This window comes from Natator depressus, chromosome 19 (genome assembly GCF_965152275.1).
Source record: "Natator depressus isolate rNatDep1 chromosome 19, rNatDep2.hap1, whole genome shotgun sequence".
NCBI lineage: Eukaryota > Metazoa > Chordata > Testudines > Cheloniidae > Natator > Natator depressus.
In genome coordinates this window covers 8,582,143-8,609,258 of record NC_134252.1, presented here as the reverse complement: position 1 = coordinate 8,609,258, position 27,116 = coordinate 8,582,143, and the positions used below count along the sequence as shown (strand labels likewise).

The following is a 27,116-nucleotide window of genomic DNA, read 5'->3' as shown; positions in this document are numbered from 1 at the left end:
TAACCAGAGCCAGCATCATAACTTGCAGCATCTTACAGTTTGGGCCTTGCATTTCCAAAGAATACTTTTTTGGGTGGCCTTAATGAATTTTTCCAGTGACTTTGACCAGATGCTGAAAGGTGAACTTGCATCTCAGCCATTTCCCCAACACAGGGTGCGTGGCCGGTAACCTGAGAAATATTAGGCAGAAAAATCCATATGATTTTGCTTTGTGCTCATTAGTAGCTACAGACACGACTGCCTGGCATCTGCTTTCAATAACAGTGTTGATTAGAGACACGACTGCCAGGCCCGAGAAAGAGAATCCCTCGCAGGGGCAAACTCAGATTGAAATTTAGGCAGCTTGTCTGGATGGTTTGTGAAACCGAGTCAGCTAATCTCCGTTCTTAAACCAGCATAGTGTTTCCGATTGCTGCTCACATACATGCGATGTGGTGCCAGGGCAAGTCAGACTGTGGCCTTTACAATCAAAGTCTACAAGATCTGGACCTCATCAACCTTTGGAGCTCAATGCTAGATAGAGTTGGTTGGGGCAGTACAGGAAGGGTTTATACCTAAAATACTGTCATCAATCTGCTTGCATCTGAGTCAGTGCAAACCCTGAGGACCCCAGGATTCGGCCCTAGAAATAAACAAATCCCATGTATCTGTTATTTCATAGCCTCAAAGGGGTTGTTAATCTACTCACCTACCCACTCATGCCTTATACGTACCAGGGCCTCTGGATCCAAATTCTGGAGCTATGCAAAATGAAAGCACCCAGAGTAAGTGTCTCTTACAAGCACCTTGGGGAAAATGCTCTGTTCACCTGTCCCTTCATTTGTGCTTGAATTCAGAGAGATTATCTGAACTTTCCACTTCTTCTAGTGTTTTTTTTTTTTAATTTTCCTTCTCAAAATATCATTGGGATCCTTTCTTTATTAGCAAAAAGAAAAGGAGTACTTGTGGCACCTTAGAGACTAACCAATTGGTTAGTCTCTAAGGTGCCACAAGTACTCCTTTTCTTTTTGCGAATACAGACTAACACGGCTGCTACTCTGAAACCTTTCTTTATTAGTACATCCTTGGCAGACTCCATGATTCTTCATTTCAGTTTGGCACTGATGCGCGCAATATAGTATCTGCTGATCTCTTTATTTGCATCAGGCAGAAAGAAATTGGGGATACTGGAGGTGGTTTTGAATTCAGCCCTGCTTCTCTACCCTCAGCAGAGGTATCACTGAATGTTCATTCCCCAGGCCGTTAGCTATACCGGGATTACTATTGGGAGGGCCAAGTTTTAACAGAGAGACATACCCCTTCTCATGTCCCTTATGCACCCCTATTACAGCATCCTGGATTCACATGAATGGAGATCTATCTACTTTAGAACAGAATATCCAAATTCCCCACAAAGTAAGTCCCAGATTATGAACCCCTTACTCATATTGGCAAGCACTTACTCACATGAGTAATCCCATTTAAATCAGTGAGTCCATTCAGGTAAGTAACTACTCACCTATGGGCTTGCTATCTGGCCCTAAGCAGCTGGTCCGAGGCCCACCCCATCCCAAAGTCTGGAATCCAATCAAAGAATCAGGTCCATATTTCACAACTCAAAAAGATGCAGACGAACGCTCCTAGATCCAAAGGTTGGTGTGTTTGAAATGTGGATGTCGATTTTGTATCTCAAGCCCATCTCTGCTTAAAACATTTTCTTCCTCATTACTGTTCCTCTTCTGATCACAGGATACTAGTAGAGTGAAGGAGCATTAATTTCCTAGGGACATATTGCATTCATTAGAACATGTTATGTTCTTACAAAGGCTGCTAATTCTGTAAGCCCAACGTAGCCCTCAAAACCACTAACATGTGTGCCTGGGAGATGCTATGTCATTTTGACCAACCAAGCTTTCCTAGAAGTCAGTGTATGGTTTTTACCTCATTGCCACTGTCAAAAGAATTCCAGATTTGGAACTGTGATGGTTCTTGGGTACCCAGGGCTGCCAGTCACCTTGTGACCCCCCCCCCCACCTCCCAGTGTGAGGGAGTTTTGCCTGTGCCCCCTGACACCACCAGCCTGTTAGCCACTCAAGCATTCCCCTCTGAGCTATCGCAGCCCTTACTGCAAGGTAAAGTAAGTACACCCCAGTCCCTGAGTCCCTTTGAAGTGTTCCCCTGTTGTGTCCAGCCCCTTATCCAACTAACATTCTCAGAAATACCAGGTCCGTTGACCCCAAAGAAACAGTACACGCCAGCTTGTGAGGTTCACCTCTGGACCGCCACTTTGCTTAACGTCACAGCACAGATATATTTATGTAAAGCCAAGCATAAGTTTATCATCAAAGATGTGAGATTCAAGTGAGAGCAAGTAAGGATGCTGGAAACAAAAGGTCGCTTATAAAACAAAATCATAACACACTTTCTACAGACTAAACTTAACTGATTGACCTCCTGTCTAAAGAAGTTTCTCTCACCCACCATCTTCTGCAACTTTTCAACCAATGTTGGCTGAAAACCCATTTTCATGAATGGAAATGCACTGTCCATTTAGTTCCTAGGTGCAGGATGAGGGGGGTGTTGTTTTTGCCTGTACTCGGAGACAGGATATGGCTTATTTTTCCTGTGTCCTGCTTCCCTGCTGACTTCACTTCTCTTCGTTGACTTGGTATGTAAATGGGTATCCGGCTGTGTTCGCTTATAATGCTTAATTTACATCCTGGCAGAGGAACAAGTGAATAAAGGTTTCGTCTGACAGAAAACCTGTTTCACCTCTGCTGGTGATTCATACCTTGATACTGACTCTAAGAACACGTTGTCAGTGTATATACATAACTCCTCACATCAGATCTGTACATACATTGCACAATGACATTAATGACCAGTATGACCCCAGCTTTCATTTAAGATCTCATATGACGTTCTTTGGTGAACAGAACAGAGGTACCAGAATCAGGACACTTTGTAACCCCCATGCCAGTTGGCACTGAGGGGTTCTTGGGTGGTAGGAACTTTCTTCTAAGTGGCTTTGCTGGGGGGGAGGAGTACAGAGATCCTTCCTCATTGCTATGCAACCAGATTTCATCTCTGATTGGCTGCCTGCGCCATTGAGGATGTCTGTCAGGAAGCGCAAAAGACGACACATGAACTGAAGCAATCGCTGACTGAAATAGGGACCGTGAGGAAAATTGGGGGCGAATGCACAGACAGGAATTCCACAACAGAACAAAACCAGAGCCATTTAGATTTGTGGTCACCTGAGCCAGCAGCATCAGTGGAGCACAGAAACCATCTGGATTTCCTTAGGGACAGGGGAAAGGTCTGAAACTTTTGAGCCTTCAAAGTTAAAACCAAATTGTGAATCTCCCCAGAGGGAGGAAGATACGAAGCGCAGGAGGGATTGGATCAGGGGATCCAATCCGTCCCTCTCGCTGTACAAATAAGTCAAGTGAAACCCATCAAATGGTCATGTAGTTCCCGAAGCCCAGCAGGGAGGCGATGCCTGCCAGGAATTCCAGGCACGGAGAAGCTGTATGCTTGGCCAGAGAAGCAGGAATCACAGCATAGCCGCATTAACTGGAAGATTCGTGCATGCGGATCGTGACGTCGACCAGGCTGAAGAGAAGAGGCCAGATGCAGCCTTGGTGTAGGCAAATTCAGCTCCCTCCACTGGCTTCCATGGGAATTGCACCTGCCTGTGGCCTTGGAAAAGATGACCAGCATGTCGTGTAAGGACATTAGACTCACACAGGCCAAGAATGTTATCAGTTTACCCACATGGCCTGGTAAGGAGTAATGCCAGGCAAAGAAAGGGTAATATATCCACAATGACCCAAAACCATGAGTCGAGCTGGCTGGCTCCAGGGGATGGGGTGACTCGAGGGGCAAACTTCCAAAGCTGCTCAGCTCCCCTTTACGCACCCAAGAAGGTCGCCACGTGCTCAGAGCAAACGGAGCTGGGTGCACGTTGGGAGCAGAGGCCCAGATCCACAAAAGGTCACAGGCTTCCTGCCACGGAACGTCACACCACCTAACTTTTGGGCACCTAGAAAAAAAAAATCACTGGAACCACAACAGAATCCACAAAGCCGCAGTTCAGAAGCCTGGGCACTTATGCAAGGCATAGAGAGAGAGATCGGCGTCTAGGAGCGGGATCCACAAAAACCAGCACGCTAGGCAGGCAGCTGCCTAAGCTAGCTAATGTAAATGCCAGTGAAGGTTGTGCCCTAATCCCTGCCTCCTTACAGAGTTCGGTGCCTAAATCCAGACTCCAGGGAGGTGCCTACCTCTGCTTGCCATCCACAGCCAGGAACCTCTGGGATTTAGGAGCTTAAGTCTCTGTATGGATCTGGGCCAGAGCTCTCCTGAGAAGGTGGCCAATGGCAGCTTTGAGTGCTAAGAGCTTTTGGAAATCTGGCCCTTCAAGTGCCTAAATAGGAGCTAAACTCCTTCCAAAATCTGGCTGCCGTTGTGGGGACAGAGCTCTGGGAAATGGCCCTAGGTCACTGGCTGTAATAGGGTCAAGATTAGTAGGAGAACTTGTCCAAAAAGGGAATGACCATCCCACAGGGAATGCCAACATTCTGAAATTCGTTTTCATTCCAAAGTGGAATGAAAAGTCAACATTTCTCCTGAAACAGAAATTCCAAAAGGATCCAGAGATTCCAAGGGCCAGTAGGGATCCTTGTGATCTAGTGTGACCTGCTGCATGACACAGGCCAGAGAACTCCCTCCCTCCCACCACCCCCGACTAGAATTCCATTGGAAAAATCAGGACGATGAAGAGACATTTTGTTTTGATAATATTGAATCGCTTCTCACTCCACTTCTCAAACGTGCGCCCACATCAAACCGCCACACAGAGAAAGTTAAAGAGTCAAACCTTGTGAGCCTTAAAACAGCGGCTGAAAAACCCAGGCAGGTCATATCCTACTGGATATATTTGTGAATAAATTTATTTTATATCTTGTGAAAAAATTCCAGGATGTAAGTGAGAGGCCAAGAAAGAAAGCGAGGGGGGGGAGAGAAAGAAAACAAATTTGAAACAGGAGCGTTTTATGTGCAGTATTAAATCTCCGGCACACAATGAATCATGCAATTCTCAGTCTAACAAGGAGGACTCCAGAAAGTCTGTAGTAAAAAGGAGTCACTGGAGACTCTAAGAAATATGACAAACTTGGTCCAAAATGAACAAAAGGAGCTTTAAAACAAAAAAAATCTATGGTAAGAAAATACTCTGAAAATACAATCCTAAGTGCAGCTTTATTTGTACAGCACCTTTCATAGCTAGAAGTCATCTCACTGGGCCAGTATTACAATCTGGTGTGGCCAAAAATAGATTACAATAAAGACATTCTCTATATATGAATGTTTATGTATTTTATATACATACACACAATATATGTGTGTGTGTGTGTGTGTGTGTGTGTGTGTCTCTATATATTTGAATCTGTTCTATTTTAGGCCACATTGCATATGTGTTTGTGTACACACACACACACACACACACACACACACACTTCTTATCCCAAAGCATCTTTGCAGACATGGCGGGCAGTACAGCGTGGCCATTCATTCCTGTGCAAGGCTTGTTACTCCATTAATCCCAGCATGGTCACGTCCCTGCACAAGATATCCTGCCGTCTAGTCGGTGGTCAGAAGCTGGGAATGGGTGACAGGGGATGGCTACCTGGGAATGGGTAACTTGATGGTTACCTGTTGTCTTCTGCTGCATTCCCACCATCGTCATCTTTTTGATTGTAGCCAATCCCGTACCCTGACTTACATCCTGCTCACCCGACATCTTCATTTGACTTTAAATCATTCCATGTTACACCTGCCATCTTCCACAGACCTCTTGGGTCTACTGCTCCAGTACACACCTACATATGTGTATATACACATGTATTTGTGTACATACGTACAGACGCACATGTAAAGTAGGTCAATGGGTGAAACATACTATATAGATGTGTATAGACAATACATATATATCTATGAATTTATCAGTATGTAGTATATAGCATATATACGCACACGTGTATATAATTCAACAATATATAGTATTATGTACTTTATAGTCACTCTGTGTGTGTGTGTGTGTGTGTGTGTGTGTGTAAAAAAAGTAAAATACACGCAAAATGGATGAAATTCTCCTCCACCAAAATCAATGTTAGCTTTGCCATTGACTTCAGTGCGGCCAGGATTTCCCCCTGGATGTGACGCGCTCTTTCCGTGTGTATACTCAACGCACACACATATGAATAATATCAACACACCTTGTATATAAAGTCCTCTTACTTTCTTAGTTCACTTATCCAACTCCTGAAAAATAAAAATAAATGACTCTAGAGGCTCTGTCTTCTGCCGCTTCAGCAGGCAAAGCTCCCCAAGACTCACCCCCCGGTACACCATTGGACTCTTGCTGTCACTGGAACAGAGCAGGAGAGCGGAGCAGCATGGCCCGGGGCTAGAGCAGCACAAAGGAACAACACTCAGAAAAGCAATTTCCCCACAGCAGGTCTCTACTGACATTTTTAATCCATTCACATGCACGCACGCTTTGAACTAGACAAGCGAAGGCACCTGCAGATCAGTTAGGCAGTAATTGCTTGGCCTGTCACTGAAATGCAGCCACCTCTACTGGGGCACGGCAGCTGGTTCACAATGGACAGCCGTTCAAGGACAGGAAGTGAAGGAGAATCATGTAGATTATTAAAACCCCTGGCGGAACGCTGTTATCCGATTGGAATCTGGCGAACGCCTAGAGTCTTTACGACAAGGCCATGGGGTCTTTGATAACCATAAGTGGCCAGGGGGTTCTCCTCCAAAAGCATATCCACAGTGTGGAGGGATCGAATTGCCACACGGAGCTGCCTACTAACAAGGTTAGGTTGCCCACACATTCGCGAGCGAAGGCAGCCTGCGAGCTGAGAACTGCTGGCCTCCCAAGTCAAAAGCAGCCATGTCAATAAATACAGGAATGTCTCGCCTTGCCCAGTCACACACAATTCCAACTGGAGCAATCAATCTTTATAGGATACGGAACAAAGAATGCAGGAGTCAGCTAGTGAACGGGGCAGGTGGCAGGAACTGCAGGAAAGGAGGGGGCTATTCTTCTGGTATGAGAACAGGCAGCAGGAAGCAAAGGATCAACATGTCAGTTGGCAAAAGCCAACAGCCAAGTCTGTTCCCTCACAAAATGCTTCGCGGCTTCACTTTCCTTAAAGACTTAGCTAATATTGGCTTGAGCCCCCACACAAAAACCTGGGAACTTCTTGGTCAACCCCATGGGCAATTCTTCCCCATTGGCAAGCACTGAGTCCGGGGGTTACAACAAAGAGAATTGTCTTTTGGGGGTAAGACACCAACCCCAGGATCTCTTAAATCCAACCCTCACTCTTCCTTTGGCTCTTGTGAGTGGCTGGGGTGTTCTGGCCACTGTCACACGGTGTGTAATAAAATCAGCCAGCCGAGGGAAGCGTGTGACCTCTCTAGTGTTGTGCGTGGTTGGCAGGTGTGGACAGCGTGGCTCTGTGGAGCTATTGTCGAGATATACACGCATTGCCTGTTGATACTCAAAGAAGTCGGAGTATGTCTGGTTTCTGCAACAGCCTGCAGTGAAGAGGTGGAGCTGAACTCACAAGAATGAACAAGGGAAAGAAAGAAATAGGTCTGGGAAGTCATCTGTAAGTAGGGCCCTACGTGCCCTTACAAACACCAGGGAAGTGGCTGCATCATTTGGGACTATTTCACCATTTAATCTGCAACACCAAACTTGGGAAGAAGACTGAAATACCTTATATTTTCCATGATTAGGTGAGGTTAAATAAATGATATTACAGATGAAGGTAGGGGCCAAGACTTACCATTTAATGAGAAACCTGTTAACCCCTCAAAAGGCTGGAGATGAAACTTTTGACAAGCTAGTAAATCTGTTTAAAAAACCATTTCAACCCAGTAAAAACAGGAGATTGATTTAAGTTTAACTCTCGGTCGGGGAAATCCAGGAAGACAGTAGGAGAATTTGTGGCACAACTGAGGAAACTCTCTCAAGATTGTAATTATGGTGTGACTCTGACAAATGCCAAGAGACAGATTACTTTGTGGCATTAATGATGACAAAATGCAAAGGAGATTTTACTGTCTGAACCACAGTTAATATTTGAAACAGCTCTGAAATTGGCCCAGACTATGGAATCTGCAAATAAAAACATACAAACTTCACAAACACAAGCCACAGGAGCCTGGGGAGATGGAAATAGCACACAGGAGACACAAAGTACTGTGCACAAAATCGCAGGGCAACCCAGGAAGCAGATCCAATCAGCTAGCAGAGAGTGCTATCCTTGTGGAGGCAAATTCACCCCAGTGGTCTGCAGGTTTCAAAATGAACAATGTCACCTTTGCAAATGGACTTGGCACATTCAAAGAATATGTCAGAACAAAACTAAGAAAGCAGACACACAAAACTACGATAAAAAGCAGCCGTGGTACCTTTCATGACCTGGAGGAGGAAAGTCAAGTAGCTTATACTACCTATAGTAGACTGGAAACAAATATTCCCAAAGGAGGTCTCATTAATTATGGATTGAATGTAAATGGGGTGGGGGGAGAGGAGTAGGATTTCAGCTTGTCACAGGATGTAGCATGATTATTATGAGCCAAGAAGAGTATGAGACCTTATGGATAGATAATGAACCACCTCCATTGCAGAAATGCAGGATAAAATTAAAAACAGCCACCAGAGAAGCAGTAAAAATCCAGGGAGACGCCAATGTGAAGGCTTGCCACCAGACCTCACCGAGGTATCTACCTCTGCTAGTGGTTGCAGGCCCTAACTTGCTCAGTAGAGGGTGAGTGGCTGACCTTTCACTGGATTGGAAAGGAAAAGTGCGTCACTTGAAATCAGAAGATGATCTAGTTCTGGAAACTGTTTTAAATACATCTAAGGAAGTATTTAAATATGAACTGGGCACTTTCAAAGATGCTCCTGCTAAAAATCCACAGAAACCCAAATGTCATGCCTTGTTATTTCAAAGCCAGTTCTCTACCATTTGCCATGAAACAGAAAGTTGAAAGTGAGTTAAAAAGACTACAGACAACTGGTATTACTGAACCTGTAAAGTTGTCGGAATCAGCTACACCGACAGTGCCAGTGTTGACGCCAGCTGGCTCTGTAAGCATATGTGGTGACTATAAGTTGACTGTAAACAGGGTCTCCCAATTAGAATACCCACTTCCAAAAACTGAAGAATTTGCAGTTTTAGCAGGAGGGCATTTGTTCACGTCTGCCAACAGATCATCCTGGAAGAAGGTTTCAAACAGTATATCACTGTAAATACTCACACAGGACTGCTTCAGTGTCATCAGTTACCTTTTGGTGTGTCCCCAGCTGCTGCTATTTTCCAAAGAACCATGGAAGGATCGATTCAGGGCATTCCACACGTGGATGATACTAGTCACCAGTACCACAGATGTACCACGCTGACAAAATTTGGCAGAAGGACTAAACGGGCTAAAGGAAGCAGGTTTGTGCCTGGAAAAGAACACATGTTCAGAGCTGAAGGCTTATTTAGGGCATGGCTACACTTGCAGATGTCGAGCGCTTTGAGTTAAAACAGCCTTTGGAGAACGCAGCTGGGAAAGCGCTGCGGTCTGTCCACCCTGACAGCTACAAGCGCACTGGCGTGGCCACATATGCGGCACTTTCAGCGGCACTGGGAGCAGTGCATTGTGGGCAGCTATCCCAGCATGCAAGAGACTGCAACGTGCTTTTCAAATGGGGGCAGGAGGTGGAGCGTGACAGGGAGTGTGTTGTGTATATGTGGGGGGGAGAGAGTGGGTTTTGGGGGGGGGGCTGAGAGCATGTCAGCATGCTGTCTTGTAAGTTCAGACAGCAGCAGACCCCTCTCTCACACACACACAGCCTTCCACACTAATGGTTGCTTTGTCTCGAAGCAGATAAGCAGCCAGCTGTCAGAAACGGAGCTTTCAAAGGGCATATCCGCATTCCTGCAGCCATTCCAAAACAATGAGAAGAGTGGCCACATAAGGGGATTATGGGACACTTCTGGAGGCTGATCAGAGCGCAGTAATGCAACACCTCGTTCACACTGACGCCGCGGCGTTTCAGCCAAGGCACAACAAGTGTTAATCCTCTTGCCGAGGTGGAGCATCAGGAGCGCTCTAGCCGCGGAGTGAGAGCGCTCTACGTGCCTTGCCAGCGTGGACAGGGAGCGAGCTAGGGTGCCTGGGGCTGCTTTAATGCGCTCTAACTCGCACGTGTAGCCAAGCCCTTAGACTTGCTGAATTACTACAGTAAGTTTTTGCCAAGCTGATCAACACTTCTAATGCCTCTGTGTATGTAACTTAAAAGGAAATAAATGATATTGGAAATCAGCTCAGGAACAAGCGTTTCCGGATTCTAAACTATTGCCAAAGCCCTCAGAAGTCCGGGTCCATTAACAAGCTGACAAAGAGCTGATCTTGACTTCAGATGCAACTTCTTATAGAATTGTAGCTGTTTTGGTTCACTGGAAGGAGGCTGGGTCAGAGAAACCAACTGGATTTGCATCCCAGACTCTGTCTTCTGCTGAATATAATTATTCACAGTTAGATCAAGAAGGATTAGCGGCTGTCTTTGGGGTGCAGGAGTTTCACAAACACATATCTGGGCGTAGGTTTACAATTTGCTCCAATCACAAACCTCTGATCGCATCGTTTAGTGAGATGAAGGCTGTGCCACAAAAGGCATCCCCCAGAATCCAGAGATGAGCAGTGATTAGAGGCTACGAATACAGCATTGTGTACAAACCTGGTAAGCAGTTGGGAAATACAGATGGGTTAAGCCATTTGTCTTTACCGGAGACGTGAAAAAGACCAAGTGAAGAGAGAGTGTTACCAATGGACTATCTTGATACACCTCCCGTGACAGCATCACAGGTAAAATCATGGACTGGTAAAGATCCAGTACTCAGAAAAGGGAGAGAGTTTGTGCTAAGGGGGTGGCCCTAGACCAAAGCTAATCAGGAGTTCATCCCTTATTATAAGGAACACAGTGAACTTAGTGGGCAAGATTGGTGTGTATTATGGGTGACCTTGGGCAGGTTTCCCCCTCTGACAGTGATGTTTTATGATTAGCAGAAGACGCATCGAAAACAGTATTCTATTCAGGTTTTTATACAGCCCTCCCTTGTTAAGCTCTTTGAGCTCTATGGCTCTGAGTATTATTGCCATCGCATTGCTGGAAGGGACGCAGATACTCCATGGTGGTAGGTGCTGTTCACACACACCTACCACACAAAAAATGGTTTCTTCCCTAAAGAGTTTACAGTGGAAGGTTTGTGAAGTATGTATCGAGACTGTTCTGGAGACAAACATCCAGCCTGAAAAGAAATATTGTAACTTTCAGGGCTTATTTGGTCCTCATCACCATAGTATCCAAGCATCTCATCATCACTAATGGATGTAATCCTCACAAACATCCCTGTAAGGCAGGGAAGTACCATCCCTTCTTCACAAATGGGGCTCAGGAGCTTGAGACTTGCCCCAGGACATGCAAGTAGTCTGTGGCTGAGCTGGGTATGGAACTCCAGAGTACCAGGCCAGGGCTCATTCGCCTAGCCCATCCTTCCTGACCACACAGGAGTCAACCTGTCGCCAGAAGCATTTCTCCCGTCCCCAATACTTAAGTCTTTCTGCGCATGCTCCGCAGCTCCTGTATAGCAGGTTCTGTGGAGAGGAATGTGTGTTTGGAAAGCAGCTAAGAACATGGGACACAGAGCTGGGCACAATCAGCAGGAAAGCGCTAGCCCCGGGATGCAGGCCTTTGTAATGCTCCCATATAAAATGCAGAGCCCCCCTGCAAGCCCTTTGAGCCCCATGCTGCTGCTGATTCCCCACTGCAAGTGCATCAGGAACATGGGGAAAGTGAAAGACATTTTAGGGTCCAGTGGCACTGGCTGATCTGGCCCTGAATTTAATGGATCAGATACACAGCAATGGCCTTTCCTTCCAACCCCCCCCCCACCCCCAGACACTTTTTAACGGGGGCAGCAGGAGGTATATTAACACCAAAAGTGAAACATTTTTGAGACACCTTATTAATATTCTTCTCTCCAGACAAATAAAAAAAGCAGCTTTCGGCATTTGGGGTGGGCGAGGGGGGAAGCCATCAAATCCCTAGAGTAAGAGCATCTCCCGCAGTAATGGAATGACATGGGACTATAAAAAACGTTTCCAATTCCATCTGTGGAGCAGCATCACCCCACATGGCTCTGTAAGGAAGCTTCCCCGTCCCATCTACAGCCTTTGGAGATATTCTACTAGCTTAGGGTGACCTCTAGAGGCCAACATGTTCTGGACATCTCCCAGTCACCCAGCCCTTCAAAAGTGATACGAAAAGAAGTTTGTAAGATAAATGCATGGAAATTTGATTCACAGAGGGGCAGAGCCTGTTCCCATTGAAATCAAATGAAGCTTTTTGTCACTGATGGGGGTAGCAGCAGACTCAGGCCCATGGAGTTCCATGAAGCCACCAGCCCAGCGTACGGGGAAGCTCAGTGGTTAAGGTAACCCTGCTCCTCGGCAGACTTCCTGTGGGGATAGTGGGACTTTCCTGCCTCACGGGGGTAAGTGCGGATGAACTACGTTACAGATAAGCGCTTGCGTGTGCTCAGACGCTATGGAAAGCCAGAGAAGTACCTCAGGCAGGAAAGGACCTCCAACGCCAGATCCTCTGGGTTTTGGCCAAGTCCGATTCAAATATTTATCCTTAAAGGAGCCTGTTTAATAAATGCTCCAAGCATGTCACAGGCATGAGGGACAGCTCAGTGGTTTGAGCATTGGCCTGCTAAACTCAGGGTTGTGAGTTCAATCCTTGAGGGGGCCATTTGGGATCTGGGGCAAAAATTGGGGGTTGGTCCTGCTTTGAGCAGGGGGTTGGACTAGATGACCTCCTGAGGTCCCTTCCAACCCTGGTATTCTCTGAGGAATATGTGTAATAGATGATCAGGACGACATCTGTCAAAAGTGTTGTAGAGGGTTAGGAGCAACTTACTGACCTGTTGGCCTCTCTAACAATTGATTAACCATCTAATAAAGCACCTCAGTCTTTTACTAATCCTTGGTACTGACCTCCTTTGTAAAGTGCTTTGAGATCTGATGAAAAGCACTATATAGGAGGAAGAGAGCTAGGTTTTATTATTGTAATAAACTATTTATACGAAGTTGCCTGGTAAGCCCATGCAACCCTCATGGACGCTGTAAGGTTACATCGACACTACGAGCTAGGGACGTGATTCCCCTCCTCGTGTATACACACTTGTGGGAGCTTGAGGAAAGCTAGCACAAATATAAATAGCTGTGGGCACACGGGCAGTAGCGGCTGAGGAATGACTGAGTCGCGCCAAGGAGGATTATTCAACAAGTCTACTTTATGGGGATTGTTTTTGCTGCCTAAAAGGACAAGTGGGAGTGGAGGGAAGCAGCAAATACACTTGCAAGGCTGTGGGATGCCAGGGAAGGACGACTCTGGACTGGGCCGTTATGAAACCTGGGTTCTATTCCCGGCTCTGGCTGGACGTGACAGCGTGAGCCAGGCACATCCCCTCTCCGTGCCTCTGTTTTGGCTCCATCGCTGTTCTGTCTGTTTAGATTGCAAGCTCTGCGAAGCAGGGAAAGCATGGCCAAATCAAAGGGGCACTGGACAGGGACTCAAGAAACTGGAGTTCAGTTCCAGGCTAGGTAACGGACTTCCTATGTGACCTTGGGCAAGGTCACTAATACTCCCCAAGTCACAGTTCTCTATTTACAAAACAGGGATAAGATTCCATACCCTGTTGGACTTCTGTGAGGGTGAAATCCCTCACTGATTGTGAGCTACTCTGATACTGCAGTGATGAGGTCACAAGTACCTAGAGAGATGTATGGACAGCGCCTAGCACAATCCAGGCTCAATCTATAAATGCTATTGCATAAATAACCACTAGCTTGGGGTAGGCATAGATCATTCCGGCCATGAATAAAGTCACAGATAGCTTGATTTGAGTGCCAGGTTACACTGTAAACAAGGGTGCGATAAGTTGTGTGCTGGAGCTTGTGTTGTCGGGCTGGTTGAGATAAATGGAAATGCCCTGAATTGAGAAGCTTGAAATGTAGATCGGATGAGGACAAAAGTAGTTGGTCCTTACACCATCTGCAAAGCGATGGGTCGCTACATGAGCTGTAGGATGTCCAAACCGATTACGTTCAAGAAGGATAGATGTTAGTAGCTAGGGAAAACGTATGAAACCTGCATAGGGTATGCTAGGACTTGGAATTGTGGTTTCACCCAAGTCTGGGCCTGGCCAGGGTGGGCCTAGATTTGTTCCATCCTAAAAAGGTAGCCTGCATGATGATCTGGAGTTGAACTGAGTTTTTGGGTCCCAGAGACTAAGATGAAGTGTTCTCCCAGAACTGGACAAGATGTTCTGGATAAACCACATGGAAAAGCTCTTGGAGGAACACTTGGGACCCTCATTGAAGAGGTCAGAGACTATTACCGATCGGGAGTGCTACCTTGGCATTTCTAAGCAGAACAGTTTCCCACCCTGATCCTCATTCTTGGGGCACGTGGTCTCCCCACAGCCTGTGGCTTGGCATGAAGTTGCGAGACTCCCGCTGAGCAGAAGATGTGAGAAAACCGGGCTCCCACGAAGAGCGTCATTCAGGAAATTCCCTGGCAGCCAATCCAGCGTAGACTCCCCTTGTGCAATACAAAATTATTGGGATGACCCGGATGCTGTGGAGACCTGTGTGTTCTAGGCTGGGTAGGGATTAGGCTCACAGCAATGATGTAATAAAAATGGAAGCATAACCTCAATTCCTACTTGGCTGACAATGTGTCCCTCGACTAGAGGAAATATTCCCAGGAGTTATCCCTGCTGCTCCGTCTTCCAGCGTTGGCTTGGGGTGGGCTTTTTCCCCACCCCACCTGGTTTCCTCTGCTCTCCACCTTGAAATGAAGGGATGAGTAGGCCTCCCTTTTTGTTACTTGTTCTAGTCTGGCAGTGTGACCCAAGGCACCTTAAGAGTCAGGACTCCTGGGTCCTATTCCCAGCACTGAGGCTGACTGCGTGACCTTGAGCAAGTCACAGCACCGCCGTGCCCCAGTTTCCTCATATGCAAAATGGATACCCAACAGGTGGCCTTGTCTCCTGCTCCATTAACCTGTGGAGAGGCTGAACAGTAGAAGACATGTATAGGAATTTAAAATAAGGGGGGCCCAGCTCTCCCTCCTCTGCTAAAAGCTTCCCCTGCCTCTCCCTGGTTTGGGTTAACAGCTTTCCCCTGTAACTCCCCGTCTGGTCCTTAGCAGGTGCCATGAGAGCTCCCCACTCCTGTCTCGGTCTTTAGCCATGGGGTGTGCATCACCCCAGTTCACAGCAGAGGAGAATGAACCACACTGCTCCGCTGAAGTCCACAGAGCAAGGCGAGGCCCCGAGTGACGCACAGAGCGATACCGAGAGCGACCCCCAGCGTAGCTCTAAAGTTCAGCACTTCCCAGCCCTGGTGGGCTCTAACCAGTCAGGACTTGGGCTGGCTTAAAGGCCTTTCACTCATCTTCCACTGCGACTTCAGCTCATTATGAAATCCTTACCGCAGGAGATGTTAACAGTAAAAATTTATGGCTCTGAGTTTCCCATTAACAGCCTTGGCTGGGGAAGCGCTGGAGAGGGATGAAAGCTGCGCCAGGCGAGTTGCATGTCGGGTTAAGACTTCAAAGAACTCTAATATGTCGGCGACATTCTGATGCTCCGAACTGCCCCCCCGCAGCAGCGTGAAGTGCCAGCAGGCGCCTCTCCCAGCAGAGAAACAAGCTTAACCATTTAGAGACCCAGCCAACCGAACACCTGCTTCTCAGTCGCACAGGAGAGAGGGGCAGGGGCAGTGTTGTTACCAACCGCACCCCATCCATCTCCCCCAGCTGCACTAAGAGGGAGGGCGCTTCCCCCCGCCCCGTTCCTCTTCTTCAGTTAAGGTTAAATAATGGCTTTACCACAGGATGAGAACTCTGGGTGGAGGAGTCTGAGTGGCATTACGCCCCCATTCACTCTGTCTTCACGGCAGAGTTAATTCAGGCTCTGTCCCAGATGCTAGCCCTAACCCCCTGGCTGTCCACACACAAAACCCTCTCACTCAAGTTTGGTGGCACTTTCAACCTAGGCAAGCCGGGCCGGACTGGCAACCTTACATATGAGCTGGCAACCCATATACTTTGCAGCAAGGACAGAGGCTAAGCCACACCAGTGCTGACAGTCCACCAGTGCCTTCCCACAATTCCCTCTGGCTGCCCAGGACAGAAGTTCTCCCACAATTCACTGGAAAAGAATCCGAGTGGCTCAGTTCTCTGCAGCCCAAAGCAGCATGGAGTGTGCCCTAAGAAGTCCTAGTGACTCAAGGGGCAAGTGCAGCTCTCATGAGGACACAGTCAGGGATGGCTTTCCAGCACGGCTACTCACAGCCAGGCAAAGGCAGTCTGGCTGCTGGGAGTGAGCTCTGCAGTAAAGACCTACCCTAACGGAATTACAGTGGGTGTCGTATGGCTAGACCCTTTGGATCGGAACATACAAAACCAGAGAGCTTCAGCAAACTCCACTCCGTTCCCATTACAACGTCAGCTACTTTGTGTTTTCAGTGTTGCCAGCTCTTGAGATTTCATCACAAATCTCACAATATTTGCTGTTCTCCTTAAAGCTCTGCCTCCTGGAGTCATGTGAATACATGAAAAATCTCCACTTTTTTTTTTTTTTTTTTTTTTTTTTTTTTAAGTTTCTCGCCCTAGTGGCGACGGAGTAAAGCTGGAAAACATGAGCTCTTAATGGCTCCGAACACTAGAAAATGAATATAAAGAGCCCTGGTTATTTTTTAAAAAAATGTCAGGTTTTTTCAAGGCTGTGATTCATGATTTTTGAATGCTCGGGGTTGGCAACATTAACTCCATCAGTCAGCATGGCGCCATCATTAACAGCTACCCATGAGTGAGTAACGGGATAGGACACCAACACAGGAGTGCAGCCAGCCCAGGTAAATTTGTTCACGTGCTGGGGTCAAGGTTTTCAGAAGTGACTCTTGATTTTGGGTCCTCCCCACTTGCCACTCCTTAAAGGGCCTGACTGCAGAGGGAGGGAGCTCAGCAGTGGAGAAGTCTCACACAAGGCACCCAAAAAAAAAAAAAAAAAATCAGAGATCACTTGGTTATGCTGTTATGCGTGTGATCCTTAACAGCACGGCTGCAGCGGGACAGCAGAGAAAAAGCCAAGCGCTGCCTTAATAAACACAGAGGACTCGAAGAAAAACCTCAATCACTATAAGAAACATTGTGCCTGGAAATTAAAACGAAGGAGGAGCCGACATGCTTGTCTATATCCATTCCCCACACAAACAAAACCAGGAGTCACAGTGGCTCGCAGCGTTTCCCCATAGTGTGCCCCGAGGACCTTGGAAAGGGTCACCGGGGAGCTGGTTTGCGCTGCTGGTTCAGGCCCAGGCTGTGCCACTTAGCATGAAGCCTGCTCTTTGTGTTTTCGAGGCACCTAGCGAGAGAGGAGCGTGAGCTGCAAAATTCAGTTGTGGATTTCAGGCTCCAAAGCACAAGGGTTAAGACTGGATTGTTATTGGCCAGCTCTTACATTCAGATCCAACTTGCAGAAGGGTGGGTGCAGGGGGAGGTTGGCCCTGGCCCTTTGGATTAGCCCTCTCTCTATTAAACTACTTCCTACTGGCATCCCTGGGATGTAGAGAACTATCCCCCTTTTACAGCCAGGGAACGGGGGCACAGAGATGCTGACAATTTGCCAAAGGCCGCAGAGCACAGCAGTTAACAGCAGCCCTGTGGTTAGAGCTCCTGGTTCCAAACCCTCTGCCCAAGTCCACTGGATCCTATAGCTTCCAGCTCGATACTGTTCAAAGAGAAGCCCAGGTGCTTTTGCCTGGCGGCATCACAGAGCAGCTGAAAGATGGAAAATCCATTGTGAGCTCCTTACATGCAGAACAACAGGCAAAATTCAGCAGAGGCTCTGAAGGAGGAACATGTTACGGGGTTCTAACGCCTAGGGGAGCAACAGGGCCTGGACGCAGCCGAGCCACATTGCAAAGGCAATGGATTGGACTCCCGGGGATCAAATCCAGAAGTCAACTGCAGCTGTGTTCCACTCCACATGGTGCACAAAGCATCATGCAGCAGGGACTACAAGGGCCATGCAGAGAGTGAGGCAGGCTCCATGGGAGAGGTACATTGAAGGTGTGGAGATAAAGCTGGAGCGTGATCACACGGTTTCCGTAGAGAAGGAGGAGGAGGAGTCAAGACTCCTCAGCACATACATTAAGGGCAAAATTAGTGATGGTTGAGATCCAGCTCCTAGTTAGTCTCATCTCTTGACTCTTGGTGGGGCTTTGAACTAGAGCCATCTCTACCCCTGGCCTCAGTTTCCATCATGGCCACTCTTGTCTGACCCTGGGCAAGTCAGTCAATCCCCGTGGCTCACTTTCCCCTCTGTAAAATGGGGCTAACATTGCCTTACCCATCTCCTGGAGCGGTTCAAAGGTTAAGATTCTGAGATGCTCAAAGAAAGGACCAAGTCTGCTCCCTTGACATCCGAGGCAGAAGGGATCCTGTCTCACGTAACCCATTGCTCTACTGAAGCATTCGTTATTCCCTACAGAACGCTCTTGGTGTGTTTGACAGAGTCTTGAAGAAACTTCTCACAGCTCCCTTGCTAACGTCACCACAGTCGAATAAACTCCACGTGACAATAAAGTTTCCCATTCATTCACAATTCAACTTTGCCCCATGGATTCACAGTTAGGGACACAACACCACCAGTCTTTCTTTCCACTCTGCCCTAGATGGATCAACACTCTTGAGCACTCTGGTTGCCTGGAAGGAAAGGGACATTTCAACCAGTTTAACCTTCAAGCTCACTTACTGAGCAATATTACTTTAACCAGAGCTTCCGTATGTGGAATCCTCATTTTAAAAACACTGACAAAAATCCTTCTCCCTGGTCCTACCAAGCCCTCTCTCTTAGCGATCAAAAGAGTTGAAATGTCCCCTGGCATCCACTTTATTCATTCAGTTGTTTTTGAAGTTCTCATGTTTGATCTTTGTCTTTTAAAACTTTTTTCATCTCTCTGTCCAGTGGGAAGAACACAGGAGCTCTTCTCCGGATTCAAAGAATCATGAGCTCTTTAATCTGACCCAGGAATGCATCCAGCATCAGTCGACAGAGCTCGTCAAAAATGTAGCCAGACCAACTGCTGTAAATCTACAGCGAGAAAGTTCCATTTAGCTGCATATCCCATATTACTTGTTTGTACATTGTGGGGACAGGCTAGGATGTGAGGCCTCTTAATTTCAGAAAGTGGCAAACACATTACCTCCAAAAATCAGGCCCCTTTAAGGTACCTTAAACTGGGCCCTCAAAAGTCACTGTTTGTTTTTGGTAAACTTGGCTACCATACCAGATTGACAGCATAGGTAATTCTACCCTGCACATTCACCCTAAAGCATCCCAATGCACTTCAATGCTCTTTCTATATAGACACATACACACCTACCGAAATGCAAGTGAACAGTCAGGGCATAGCAAATTACAAAACAAAGAGGGGAGGTATGAGGAGGGAGTTTCTGGCCAGGTTACCAAACTAAAGCCCTATGCTCTTCTGAAAAGTGGCCCCAGGCCCTCTGGCATTCCTAGGGCAGTCTGGCCTACTTTGCACTTCAAGATCTCAGTTGAAAGTTTTCCCCACCATCTAACCTGCAGGGAACTAGTTTTATTTCACTTGGAAAGTGGGGCTGTGTTAGCCAGGCCGAGCTCCCATCCTCTGGTTCCAGAGAGCATTTCAAGCCTGACACTTCAGATATCTAAACCATCCCCTTTGCTAGGCATGGATTTGTACGTACCTTTAAGGGCAGCCTCAGTGCTCAGGAGGATACATGACGCCTTTCAGGAGCTGGAGAAGATAGCCTCTTGCAGCACTGATTGTGCATCACTGTCCTAGAGCCTTTGGACCTACCTACATACGTCCATCGATTTTATGACTGGCCTGAATATTGAAATAGAGCTCAAAAACTGAACACAAAACTCTCTCTTCCTGACCAATTCTTAGCCACCCTCTGAGCAAATGAGGCAAACTAGCTCAAAAAGTGGGTTCCTTAGTCCTCCACCAGGGCGCAGCTAGCAGGCATTGGCAGGGTGTCCTGGCCCGGCTCGCTACTGTATTTTACTGCTGCTTATAAGGGAGTTCAGTGAAGGAGGAAGTAATTAGGAAATTGTTTCTGGAATTTCCATAGCCCAATTATTATAGCAGCTTTCAGCTATTAGTATATTTTAACCTCTCTGCAATAAAAACCTGGAGCCCTATTAAATGTACTAATTGCCAAAGGAATGAACCAAGACAACTCTGGATTTTTAAAAAAAATTTATTTATATATATATATTATATATATAAATGTAGTAGCCCTAGGTAAAAATGAAACCATTTTAACAGTTCATAGACATAAACTAACACTGTTCAGCAAAAATTTCACATAAATAAGTTGATTAGCCCCCAAAAGAATATTTCCACACAAGAGGCGAGCACCAGTGCAAGCCCAGCCATTGTGTGTAGCTTCAAGGTGAATATTCCACCAGTACCAGATCTCTCCTTGGCCAAATACCAAAGGCTAGTGGCCGGCTCAGCATGGGTCATTAGGCTTGGTCAGAACAGGCTGAAGTAGAAAGAGAGAGAAAGGAGAGGACGACAATTCAAGCATACTTCGGTCCTGGCCCTTCCCACTAGCAAATGCAGCGACGCTTGCAATCAAGTCATTGGCAAAACTCCAATTGACTTCACTGGAAGCAGGGCCGCATCCTTAGAGTCTAGCCTCAGCTGCCAAGTTCGGACCCAAACTTGTCCAAAGTTCAAGGAAGTTGGGATCAGGACCCTCACTGAAACCAACATAGGGTGAATGCTGTGGTCAGGGGTCATACGTGACACATTCATGATGTGTCTTTGTAACTACCCCTAGCTCCCTTCAAGGTTTTAAGCTTTCCCTGCCCACGCTGACCATCTTCATGGCACTGTTTGCGGAGTGGTCTCCACAGCATCTGAGGCCAACTAGCCAGTTTCTTCGGGCTGGGACACTCAGCCAGGATTTTACACACTAACAATCTAGGCACCCATTTTTAAAGCATCGTAAAAGAGAAACAGAGGAGATTGTTAAATAAAGAACAGTTAAACAGACTGAGTGCAGCAAATAGCACTGAGCAAACAAGCTCATCACCTATCCTTTAATTATTGTGTGGTGCATGGGCAGAAGTCTGTTCTACCCCACAGATTGCTTCTTTCCCTTCATTCTGCTCTCCAGATTTGCAAGGCAGCATATGTCCCACTTAGATTTCAAGAAAGTGCTGGAATCTGGTAATGTACAAGATGACTGGATCTTGTTATGGCAAAAACAGGGTCTCTGATCTCCCACAAGCCCCAAAGGATCTGGAGTTAGTTACACATTCTGTTGGGTGGGACTGCATCCTTTGCTGGATGACTCAAAACACCACAGGTAATAAACTCTCTTGTTTGGATTACCACATTTTAATACCATCAGTCGACCTAGCCAAGGTGAAGTAGATGAGTGTAGAAGGGTGTAGATGATGTAGTCTTAGCATGGATTTAGCCTCCAAATTCTTTCAGAGGGCAACCTTGGTATTAGAGAATGCAAACTACATCATGCAAGGCTAGAACGGTCTTTCGTTTGGCATGTTGAGTGTAGGTGACTGCATCCTGGAGCACGTTCTCCAGAACACAAATCTCCTTGTAAATCAGATGCAAGATATACTTCACACCCCCATGGTGAGCTAGATGATGAATGGCTGGCTTAGCAATGCCCTGGATTTTCTTAGAACCTTCCTATGGAAATTGACGACTTACAACCAGACTTATTGACTAGGTATTGACAGGTTACAGAGCAAAGAGGGAAGTTTTCAGGCTGAAACATTGCCAAGCAGAAGTCCTGAGAGGTGTGTGGTTGAAACTCAGAACCAAAGTATCCCAGCTTGGGACCCTAACTCTCTTCTGTAACAAAGTATCAGTTACGCCTCCACAGTTGAGGTCGAAATTTTTTGTTGGAACATGATGAAAAATGGCTTTTCAACCAAAAAACCAAACCATTTTCATGTTTGACTTTTTAAAAATTTGACTTTTTTAAAAAAAAGAAAACTACAAAGTGAAAGTTTCTTTTTTGGTAAAATGTTTTGGTCTTCAATTTTTGAAAACCAAAAAGTCTTAAAAAACCAAACCCCCACATTTTAAAAAAGTTTTCTATCAAAAAATATTTTCCATAGGAAATATTGACAAATGATCATTTTTAAAAGTTACTTGTGGAAAAAATTGGCATTTTAAAACTTGTTCTAGTCAACACTCCTGCAGAGTGGGTAAATATTATACCTAGTTACAGAAAGATAGACCGAGGTTAAATGCAACTTGCCCTAGAGGTCACAAGACCAATGGCAAAACTAGGAATGGTATGCCCTATCACTGGCTTTAACTGTCAGACAAAAATTGTGTCTACAGTAGTGCATTACAACGCACCCTCTTGAATTGTGGGAATATGTGCGCACACAAAAACCATCAAGATCTGTTTGGTAGTGAAAATATAATTTTATTTTTAGCTGCCAGCAATATACTGGTATATCTGTAAAAGATGATCCATAAGCATACTACAATAAATTGTATGGACTTGTCAAGTATTTCTGCATACCATGCTCCAATTCCAGATGTCCAGTTCTCGGAGTTTGCATCTCTCCCCACTTCATCCCACCCACATACAAAAAGCAAGAATTAGTGTCACAAGCTAAGTGGGCTTACTTGGGATAGATAAAGTTTTGTTCTGAAGATTCTCATTTAACACGTTCAAATCATTATCTGAATGGCAGAGTGTACATTTTGCTGTTCTTAGCCACTGTGTCCTACATGGAGATAAATATCCGTGGATTTGGCTCAACACATTTTTTTTCAACGTGTCTGTTCCTTTGATATGAAAAGCTAATTTGCTTCTTTAGCATAGAAAGTTGATTGCATCTTTATCTTATCACGGAACTGCACAGAATTCTTTTCAATCAGTTTAAACAGACCCGTTCCAGAAAATTATCAATTTTATGGGAAAAATATAATTATGCAACTACACAGCTGCAGTAGTCCATGTGGGACTTCGAATGCCAGAGAAAAACAGACACATAGGAAATGTTTGCAGTGCATGAAATCATTTCAAGGGTCCACATGCGTCCCGCTCAAACAGTTTTGCACATGCAGGATGTCTTTTCCAGAAAGGAAAACTTTGTTTAAAAAGCAAATTCATGTGTATACCTTGTTCTCCAGTCAAAGTGGGAGGGAATGAGGACAGGAGTTTCCCATTAATAAGGGTTACTGTAAGTGCTGGTGATTGGGGTCAGACTGAAAAATACATATAGCACAGATGGCTAATCCCGCCACACACCACCCTGCCAACGCCCTGCGGTTCTGACCTGGAGGGACTACCTGTAGAGGTGAAAGATGTTTAGTCTCCCCTAAGCTCTATACGGAGGATGCCAACAAATGGGACAGCTATAGTGATGCAATGCAATGGGAAATCAGAAAGACAGCCACTCATTTCACAGAGGTCAGCAAGCGGCCACCACATGGCATATCCCCTTTCAGTTACTAACCAACCAGAGGCTCATTTGAACTGACTATAAGGGAAAAAGCTCGTTTTTAGTTGCCGTCCAATCTCTGACACTCAATAGCTCATTGTGTTAAGACAAGCAATACATCAATGGGTGCCAGAGACAGCAGGAGCTTTAACTTGGTTCCCAAGCTTTTAACCATGTCAGCCATTAAAATTACTTTGTTGTAGCATATTATATTCAACATCCGTGTTTTGAGGATGATAATTAGATTATTCAAGGGAAATTACAAAGCATCTATGGTTTATACTAGATTACAGGCCTGATATTTTAACAAGGTAAGCGTGTATATGCATGCCTTTTTGTGGCCAATTACCACACCTGAGTGTGCAAACTGGGTCACTGTATATACAAATGGTTAATTATGATCGTGTACATCCACAGTTACCCAGCACACACAAGCTGTGTGCATACTGAGTGCCTAATCTGTTTACAAAAAAATTGGGCCTGATCACTAATTAAACAACTCCAAAGGGCCATCCTGATCTAAATTTAATAGATTAATTTCAATTGACTAAACCATACCCAAAATTAAACCGATTCCTATATTCCATTTTTAGTTGAGCATCTTAAGCTATACAAAGGCAAAAAAGCACCAAACCAATAAACTTCCATTGTTACCCTCCATGTATTATTAACAACAAAACCAAACCAGGTTTTAATCTGACAAAAAATGAAATAATTCCCCTCTCTGGATGTAGCATTGGCAAGTATTAAACCCCTGAAGAAGATTTTTACTGCTAGACAAACTTTATTCGTGGTGTGAATGGGCCTTTAGGATACAGTGAATATAAGAAGGCTACAAATCATTTTCTAACCAGGCTGCTCTGTAGATTTTCCTTTCAGTTCCTGAACGCCCCTGCAATAAATCATAATAGGGCTTGATTTTAAGCATATCGATCGCTGTCTTTGAAAAGACAGGTAACAATTGAGAGTTGTTACAGTAATGGAATTCTAGACCTAAGAAGGCAAGACAAAGGCACCACAAGCCACGTATACAAATATGGAGTACTCTATCACTTATTTCAAGCTAACTTTATGGATATATGAAATAGCAAAAGCAGGATGCTTAGAAAGTCATGCTGTTTTTCATAAAACTAGTGCTTACCAAAATGTTAGTGTATAAAAGTGTGTTTCTGTGAGCATTTTCATGTTATTGCAGTAGGTTTAATATCGGAAAAACAACCTACAAGGAATAGCACTTTCCAGACTTCTAAAATCAGTTAAATATAAAAAAGTATTACAAAAAATGTGTTAATGCTCTTTGGAGTAGGGTTTGATGGCCTCTAAAATAACCTAGTAATTTATTTCATGCATCAAAACCTTGCCTTTTTGTTTTAAACAAGAAAACTATTCCCTGGTTTAGAAATATTTGAAAATTGCTTTTTAAAAAAATTGAAGTGCTATTCCTCAGTGTTGCTGCAGCAAACCTAAACGGATAGTAGTGCAATGATTACGGTTATGCAAAAACTGTCGTCCAGGTATGTAGACAAGTGACAGTCAGGGGATAAATTAATACGTAGAAAGGCTGGCACTTCACAGAGCATTATTTTTCAAGAGAAAACAAGAGGGCTTTTCTTTTAGGAAAATGCATACTGTATGTTAAGGCAAATATTCGCTTTTAAAGGTCACTTAAACATGCTTCAGAAAAAATATCTTTAAAGAAATTCTCAAGATTTCTACTCTAGTTGCTGTGTGTTCAGTCTTGCATTGCTAATCATTGCACTCCTAGCTATCATATACAGTAGCTATTTGTCAACTAGAACCCTAAACTTTACATGTACATTGTTTACGACAGCACAGTTTTCCTAAATAAATGTTACTAAGACGACCTACACAGAACAAAGGCTCTTTACTACCAAAAAAGCAGCCACTTGCAGTTCTTAAAATGAACCAATGGTGGATGTCTAGCTCTTTTGGTTTCTTCATGATGTGCCAACAAAATGACCTTCTGCTAACTGTATCTGAGACCCAAAACTCCGTTCAGACAGCACCGTTTTTTAAACTAGTGCTCAGGCTCCAGAAGGCCCATACCTAAACATTTTCTCTGACAGGCCCCTAAACAAAATTCAGACCAAGATCCCAACTCCTGCAGTTTGGGGCATTCATATCTGGGTCTGTGGTGGCCATATTTCTGGGGTCTTTTGTTTGTAATCCAACAGTATTTTGTTTTCTTGTTAAAAAAATTGCCAAGTATTCTGCAAAAGGCTTTTTTGGAAATAAGATCCTTTGGTATACGGCTGGGATAGACAAGCAGGTACAGATCAATATGTTGTAGATAACTATTTTATCCTACATGCAGACCTTTAAGAAGTAGTAAATTCCAAAATACATAAATATTTCTTGTACCATATACCAAGAGAATATTGTGGACCAATTAGTGAATTTCAAAAGAGTGTCTACACAGAAATGGACCAAATGTTTGCAAGTTTAGCTATAGTTAATAGATAAAAGAAAAGGAGTGGAGAAAAATAACCCTTTATCCTGGGGTGTCTAGGGTACCCCAATGCAACATTAAACACAAATTGTATTAATGATAATCTTCGTATTTGCTGCTAAAGAAGGTAAAGAAAAACAAGCCTCGTTACTCCTGTTTTGCGAATTTTAGGTAATTACTGTACCTGCTCTATCCAACGTAACATTGAATAACTGCAAATTCATGCAAAATAAATTGTTATTTTATATGCAAAAGAGCAGTCTGTTAGGAGAAGCATTCTGTTATGGAATATGTGAGAAGTCATCTCTTTTGCAAGTGCTGATTAATTAGTGAGTCTCTTGGCTACATCGCTGTAAGCTATTTCAATCTCTTTGTCTCCAGGACAAGTATTGGTGAATTCATCCCTGCTATAGGCATTGGTCAGGTATCTCCAAATCCCTGTCATTTCCTTGGGAATATCAAAATTGCGATATTTTTTGGCAACCACCTAAAACAAAAAAAATATATACAATGACTACTTCATGTCCTTTAAGTTACATCAATTCTTCCATTCTTTGTCATACTATCCTCACAGACTATAAACCCTACAATGTAACTTCCATTAAAGATCAAAATCAGTACATCTTGCCCTTCTGGTATGTACGTAGACCTGGTGGTACACTATATGCTTCAGGAGTACTTGTGGCACCTTAAAGACTAACAAATTTATTAGAGCATAAGCTTTTGTGGACCACAGCCCACTTCATCAGATGCATAGAATGGAACGTATAGTAAGGATATATTACACACACACACAGATGGTGAAAGTTGCCATACAAACTGTAAGAGGCTAATTAAGATGAGCTATTATCAGCAGGAGAAAAAAACTTCTGTAGTGATAATCAAGATGGCCCAGTTTATCCGAGGACAATGAGCAAACTAGTACTACAGATTAACTATTGCTACAGCCAGGCATATAA

General features: G+C 44.9%; 1 protein-coding gene across 1 annotated transcript in view; it reads right to left on the bottom strand.

Annotated features, from left to right (window-relative positions):
- Positions 1 to 22,626: 22,626 nt before the first annotated feature.
- Positions 22,627 to 27,116, bottom strand: part of CLIC4 (chloride intracellular channel 4) — a 54,739-nt gene continuing 50,249 nt past the window's right edge. The window contains exon 6 of the mRNA XM_074934582.1: positions 22,627 to 26,644. Coding sequence (XP_074790683.1) covers positions 26,480 to 26,644 — 165 coding nt within the window. The 3' untranslated portion in view covers positions 22,627 to 26,479. The remainder of the gene's footprint in view (positions 26,645 to 27,116) is intronic.